The sequence below is a fragment of the Triticum aestivum genome, chromosome 2A (genome assembly GCF_018294505.1).
Source record: "Triticum aestivum cultivar Chinese Spring chromosome 2A, IWGSC CS RefSeq v2.1, whole genome shotgun sequence".
Lineage (NCBI taxonomy): Eukaryota > Viridiplantae > Streptophyta > Magnoliopsida > Poales > Poaceae > Triticum > Triticum aestivum.
This window is the reverse complement of record NC_057797.1, coordinates 149,302,862-149,309,839: the sequence shown is the minus strand read 5'-3', so window position 1 is coordinate 149,309,839 and position 6,978 is coordinate 149,302,862. Positions and strand designations below refer to the sequence as shown.

The 6,978-nt window shown below is 46.9% G+C and overlaps 2 protein-coding genes across 4 annotated transcripts; both read right to left on the bottom strand.

The window, feature by feature from the left end:
* Positions 1 to 278: 278 nt before the first annotated feature.
* LOC123185041 (uncharacterized) lies at positions 279 to 922 on the bottom strand. Its single transcript, XM_044597058.1, has one exon. It carries the CDS (start codon positions 775 to 777, stop codon positions 403 to 405), a length of 375 nt encoding a protein of 124 aa, XP_044452993.1. The 5' UTR covers positions 778 to 922; the 3' UTR covers positions 279 to 402.
* A 786-nt stretch (positions 923 to 1,708) lies between these two features.
* On the bottom strand, positions 1,709 to 6,567 carry LOC123188081 (adenylyl-sulfate kinase 3). 3 transcript variants are annotated; one of them, XM_044600115.1, is made up of 8 exons: positions 6,149 to 6,567; positions 5,476 to 5,625; positions 4,334 to 4,483; positions 4,063 to 4,181; positions 3,877 to 3,961; positions 3,013 to 3,059; positions 2,488 to 2,561; positions 2,170 to 2,278 (listed from the first exon to the last, which is right to left on the bottom strand). In XM_044600115.1, exons 1-8 carry the CDS (start codon positions 6,459 to 6,461, stop codon positions 2,194 to 2,196), a joined length of 1,023 nt encoding a protein of 340 aa, XP_044456050.1. In that variant the 5' UTR covers positions 6,462 to 6,567; the 3' UTR covers positions 2,170 to 2,193. The 3 variants fall into 3 exon arrangements, with proteins under 3 accessions (XP_044456052.1, XP_044456050.1, XP_044456051.1); XM_044600117.1 differs by lacking the exon at positions 2,488 to 2,561 and having other exon boundaries at positions 1,709 to 2,187; positions 6,149 to 6,562; XM_044600116.1 differs by having other exon boundaries at positions 2,218 to 2,561; positions 6,149 to 6,566.
* Positions 6,568 to 6,978: the final 411 nt, after the last annotated feature.

The following is a 6,978-nucleotide window of genomic DNA, read 5'->3' as shown; positions in this document are numbered from 1 at the left end:
CTATCCTCACAACACGCCGCCGGTAAATGCAGGAGAAAGAAGACTTCAACACATCAGGTTATCTCCCGGTTTTGTCTAAAAAAATAGTTATCTCCCGATTAGTAGCATGATTTTGTATATACCATGACAAGGACAGGAGAAGAAACGTTCTTCGTTTACAACTTTGTTTCTTTTTGCCCTAACGGGCATAATTTCCATCTGTTATACAGTGTTTCATCAAACCAAAGAATCCAAATGCGAAAAACCGTCTTGATTTCTCGCTGAAGCCTACCAACCAAACCAATATGTACAGCGTTTATACAGTTGCTACAAAGAATGGAACGGACAAAACGGCAGCACCGCCTAGCTAACACAAGCCCGACACGACGATCGCTAGTACACATGCACATCACGGCTGCTTTCCTAGTCGTCCGAGTAATACAACAGCCCCTCCTCGTCGGAGCCGCCCATCCACGTGGACGACGACGAGCCGCCGTCGGAGGAGAGCGAGAGGGACCGCCGGTAGCTGTACAGCACGGCGCCGGGCGGCCGGCGCGCCACCCAGCCGCCGCGCCCGGACGCCGGCACGTAGTACTGGTCCGGCTCCGGCAGCGGCAGGCAGAAGAAGACGTAGAGGCAGTCGGCCAGGCGCTCCAGCTCCCGCGCGGGCGGCGTGAGCAGCGCGCGCAGCACCTCGTCGGCCCGCAGCCGCCGCCGCTGCCCCGGCCGCGGCGGGCCCTGGCACAGCTCCGCCGGCACCCGCGCCGCCGCCGCCAGCCACGCGCCGCTGAACACCATCCGGTCCCTCTGTTATTGCTTCCTCGCGGCCCTCGCTGAGCGTCGCGTGCCGTTTTGTTTGGCGCCGTCGGCCGGTTGCGTGCGCGGGCTCTGGTTTGCGTGGAGTGCGGAGGGAGGGAAGAGGAAGGAGAGGGGAGAAGCTGGGCGCGCGAAGTGGTGGCGTGGAAGGGAGCGCGCGGGGGGGGGGGGGGGGGGGGGGGGGGGGGGGGGGGGGGGGGGGGGGGGGTTATATATGTCAGGGAGGTCATTGCGTTGGGAGGGCGTCAGCGGCAGGGAAGGCGGGGGTGGGTTTGTGAGTACGTGCCGGCGCGGTCGTCGTCGACTCGTCGCTTCCGCCGGCGGGCGCGCGGCCTGCGCCGAGGATGCTTCGTTGGTTTTTCCGCGTCCTGGGTCTGTGTTTTGAATGGTTGTGGTTTGTGTCGCACCCGCACGGGTGCAAGCAAAGTGTATAGAACGCGTGTATGGTCCGGTCGGTCGTCTCTTCGTACGGTGGAGCATGCTGTGGCCAAGTGCCGTAGCCGTCGTGAAAGGTTCACGTACGGAGACGGAGAAGGATTGACCCGGTAAAGAAGTCACACGTCGTGGCCCGCTCAGCCATAACCATTTTGCCGTAGCCGGCGTTCCAATGTCGCGAGTTAAGAATTGGCTGCTCATCAGTTTACCATTCCAGGGTCTGTGCAACCCGTGTGCGGATCCACATATTCCATGCGAGCGCCCATCGTATTCCGTGGCCTGCTGAACTGTATCATCCTTTTTTTTCTCGTGAGGGAAAGGTGAATTGTATTGTCTATGTGTCCTGGCATTGCGAGATGGACGACCGGCCTTCATTGACCAGATAAACATTTCAGGATATGCGCTTCCTGTCACTTATTTATTAGTTCGAGTTAGCATTCGCTTCGGATAATGCAAGAACGTACTCCTAATACAATTGTTTTGGTATGTGCTGCAAGCAACAAGGCAGACGGCTCTCAATAATTGGAAATTGAAATGGTCAGCATAACACTCTTGTACCTCATCGCAACAACCAGGAAACAGCACAAGTTGCAGGGCGAATAAATTAGCAAGCAACAAACTCCTACTACCCTGCTCTGGATGCCATTGCAATTTACACACTACATTTTCCTGGCGCAGCTAACAGAAGTTAACAAACACAGAAACTACGAGTAGACAGATCAACGCACACAATTAAACACATAAATCTGAACAAGCACGGCAAAAAAACACTGCCAGCGCTTGACTTATTCTGCCGCGCCGCTAATCTGGTGGAAATACCCTCTAGCATGACAACAGGCTCATGGCTTCCGTCACGGTCTACTCGTGCAGAAAGCCTTTGTCCTCGAGATAAGTAATCACTTGTGCCGCCATGTCGGATGGTGAAGGGCACACGCCATCCACTTCCTTGATCTCAATCTGCAATCAAAGCAAAGGCTTCATGCTTCTAGGTGAAGGACAAAACTGGCAACTGCTTGTCAACGGCAGGAAAGAGCATCCGAAGACATCATGACAACTTCTTACAAGCGGCTTAGCTGTATTAAATATTATTATTGTTAAACATAACAACTACTAGGAATTATATGAATTTAAGTGTCTCCTGCGGGGTGTGTTAGGGCGTAGAGCAGCGTTGTACTTAGTTCTTCCTATGTTCTTTTTCGGTTGCGTTGTGCGTGATCCGGTTATATTTCAGGATCGGTGTTGTATGGGGTCACCTCACCACCGTGTACTTTATTCTGATGTTGCTTTATATATAAAGCGGGGCGAAAGCCTGTTTCGAGTGTCTCCTGCGGCTGTAAATTCACAGTAAAGATCAACCTATGCATTTAACCACTGTACTTGGTAATTAACCATATCAAACATGTACCCTCTAGTACTGTCCTCAAGTATCGAGCATATTGACAATTCTCTTCACCACTCTCTTTAGCATGTTAAGCATGCGCTCTTGATTATGTTTAAAAGATGATGAAGCGTGCTCTAGTTTCCCAATTCAATCATTTTAGGCTAGAATATCAGTGAGCCAACTACTAAATACATGACGGCAGAAGCAATCACATTAACACCTTAAATAATGCACACTTGACCATGCGAAAATGATAGCACTTAGCATGTACTCCCTCCGTCCGGAAATACTTGTCCAAGGAATGAATGTATCTAGATGTATTTTAGTTCTAGATACATCCATTTGTATCCATTTTTATGACAAGTATTTCCGGATGGAGGGAGTATGATATGATGATGTACCTCGCAATTTAATGGCGCTTCATATGGGTCATCAATACCAGTAAACCCTGCAGAAAGACAAAATTAGAGCTTGAAGGCTTGAAGGATGAGTGCACCACACAAGGTTTAGCAAGACGGGCCAAAAAATTATTGCAAGATTATTTGCGGAGAATGGTCAAACAGAGGCAACAAAGTGAAAATAAGTACCCACATGGGAACTTATTTCACTGCAAAAACTTACACAGAAGTATAGGAGGCAAAAGAGGGTTTCAGATTTATTATTTCCCTTACATTTTCCATTTCCAACTAGATAACCGCCTAACCCAACTTACAAATGCACACACACACACCAAAAAAGATGTTTAATAGTTGTCACAAAGACCAGTTCAACTGTTCTTGTCCTAAGCATTAGACAAAAAGAACTTGAATGTGATGGAGCTCCTAGAAACTCACAACACATATATCAATTAAAATACGAGAAAATCAGATAGTTTGAGGCAACTTTGATGTTCCGATGGCAATGGCTAGTTGTGCAGTTAGAGACAGAACCTTGCCTACAAACGGTGATTGCACGATGATCATACGCAACACCATTACACAATGGAAATATTAATCTACATAGTATGTGCACCAACACATCTAAGCATGGCTGCGAGCTTGCAATTACAAATCACAATCCTCACAGAATTGACGATTTCAAGACTTGTAGAATGACTGAGTGCGGTATTTTTCCTATCCTGTTTTGCTTTCCCAAAATATGCATAGTTTGGTTAGTGTAATTACAAGTTTGATTATAAAAAACAGGATTTTTTTAGCTAAACTGAAGAGTGAAGCACCAATCGATTATTGTCAGCTTGGACATCAAAGATTATATGATAATCTCACCCTTTATTTTTCCTGCACGAGCAAGCTTATAAAGGCCCTTCGGATCCCTTGCTTCACACAATTCCAAGGACATGTTCAAGAAAACCTGCAAAAAAGTTCACGAGAGTTTGTTCAGCAGTTATGACAAAAACCCAGTAGGAAGCTAATTTCAATAGAGATGAAGGTAAAATAAGAAGAATCCCTTACTTCAATAAAACTACCGTCTGACAACAGTGCACGACAAGACTCTCGGTCTCTCCTATACGGAGATATAAAACTAGCAATGCACACTAGACCTGCATCTGCAAATAGCTTTGCAACCTCACCTGCTCAAAAATAGTTGAAACAAAATGTAAGTGCAAATGGGTGAACAGTAAAAGATAATAACAAAAGCATGGTTTTTCTGTTGACAATTTTTTATCTTCACGAGAAGTTTGTTAGATCTACAAATACAGTTCTGTGTTCAGGAGATACTTGCCAACTCTGCGTATATTTTCAGCACGATCTTCAGCTGCGAAGCCAAGATCCTTGTTAAGACCATGTCTTAAGTTATCGCCATCAAGAACATACGCAAGCTTCCCTCTTGTATGGAGCTCTCGACCTAATGTGCATGCCAAGGTACTTTTACCTTGACAAGGTGAAGTATAGCAATATAAAATTAGATAAAGGAACTAACAAAGCATCAGTAAAATAAAAGAAGTTTACATCGAGAATAAATGCTACATTATTATAAATTTTTAGTTGGCGAGTTGTCTCTTCAAATAACAGAGTTCTGATTTACTGCAATGTTAGACATTGGTGAAAAACAAATGAAACACCAACAAGCATGATGAACATCAGCCACATAGATAGCATAATATATTAATATTCGCTTATTGTACTCTTGACAATTTTAAGAGTTGCCCTTTCACCACTTGGAAGTTATTTTGTGATCAATTTGATACTTGAATATTACCTCCGCCCCAAATTACTTGTCTTGATTTGTCTAGATACGGATGTATCTAACGCTAAAACGTGTCTAGATACATCCGTACCTAGACAAATCTAAGACAAGTAATTCGGGATGGAGGGAGTATGATGTAACCTATAAAGATGGAGTGAACAATAACTATATGAAATTTTTGACAGCTAAATTATGAAGAGTCCTAGAATTGACCCCTTTTGGCCTTAATTCATTGTGTCAAGCTGAAATGATTAATCTGAAGTAAAGATATACTCCCTCCGTCCCAAAATTCTTGTCTTAGATTTGTCTAGATACGGATGTATCTAGTTATGTCTTAGATTTACACTAGATACATCCGTATCTAGACAAATCTAAGACAAGAATTTTGGGACGGAGGTTGTACTAGTCTGTAGGCAAAAAGATGTACTCCCTCCGTTCCTAAATACTTGTCTTTCTAGGCATTTCAACAAGTGACTACATACGGAGCAAAATGAGTGAATCTGCACTCTAAAATATGTCTACATACATCCGTATGTAGTAGTCATTTGAAATGTCTAGAAAGACAAATATTTAGGAACGGAGGGAGTAGTTGAATGACCCGTACTTGAATAATTTAAAAAAATGGACCCGCATTACATGAAGCACAGTCACAATAAATCCAGGTAATCTTGAATTACCTGAACCACTAAGGCCTGTAATCCAAACAACACACCCTTTCTGCTTCAGTAGATTTTGCCGGTCAGTCTTGCCCACTGGGCAATCATGCCAGAAGATATTTGATGACTTGGGCACAGTTGACGACATCTCCAAAACTCTGTTCTCGCCTTCTACACGATTACAGTCATTAACACGACAATAAGTAAAGGCACAATAAAGATATAAATGGTCTTACAGACAAAAGAAGGCTAAACAGAAATACTCATTCAATGTCATCAAGTAGAAGCAATTCTCATTTAAAGAAAAAAAAAGTAGAAGCAATTCTTCCTTAAGCTCCATGAGAAGTCAGCTACCAGTCAGCGATGTAACAAGGGAAGAGGATTGTGCATTCTAAGCCCAGGTCAAGATTTCAATAGAAAACAATTCCACTAGGTGCTATATGCCGGCAGACCACCCCGATTCAAGGCCCGAACCCGAATTATAAGCATGGAAAATAAACATTTCCAGCGCGGTAACCGCCCCTAAAACAGCGACGCCCCCGCCGATCCAGAATTCCCGCGAAGACCCGGCCGAAATGGGACTAAGATTTCACGCGGCCAGGCTCCCCGATCACCAGGCAGCAACCGCATTGGAGCGGATCATCAATCAAATTGCCCAAGGAGCGGAAAGGAGAAAGAGAGGAACGGTACGTGCCTAGGCTGACCCCGACGTGCTCCGCGCTCGACCGGCCGCCCGCGCATTCGGCGCGGGAGTCCCGGGCTCGGACCGGCGGCGCCCCGCCTGCTATCCTCCCCGCGGAGGAGGGCGAGACGCGGAGGCGCGGGCGGAGCAACCCTAGATCCGCCGGGCTTCCGCCGCTTGAAGAGGAGGAGGAGGAGGAGGAGGAAGAAGAGGCGGCGCGCGGTTGGCGAGGGCACCAGCGGCTCGCGCGCTGCGGGCCTGCGGTGGAGGCGGTGAGGCAGCCAGTGGCGCGCGGGCGTGGCGCTGCTGCTGCCGCTGCCTCCATCGGCGAAGAGTGATGGTTACGCCGCGCCTTTTTGTTTTCTGGAAATGCTTTGGGCCAGGAATCGGATTACTTGCTATTTTGGGCGGCGAATTCTGAGGAACTGGTGCCGCTGCAAAGCGTGTTAGCAAGCGAACCTGGTGTGTGAGTGCGTCTTGGTGCATCATGCAACGGAGGAGAGCCATCGTGTTTGACCGGTCAACAAGGTTTCCGGCTCTGAAACACGGCATCGATTCCTCCTGCGGTTGCATGCGTTTCCCGCAAAAACAATTCGTGAGCGTACCATGCGGCGGCCGACCATAATTTACACTTTTCATGCGGAAAATTTGGCACCGGCCACCAGCTAGTATTGTGCCATGCATTCAGTGATCACCAGCATTCTGTTTTCAGTTTAGCTAAATGTCAATCGACTGATTTTTAAATAGGTCTGTCGATTTTTGAGAGATGGCCGGAGTGAGGCGGAGGTAAGGAAAGAGAATGAAGGGGATCGCCGGAGGGCTACCCCAATATCTATCTTAGG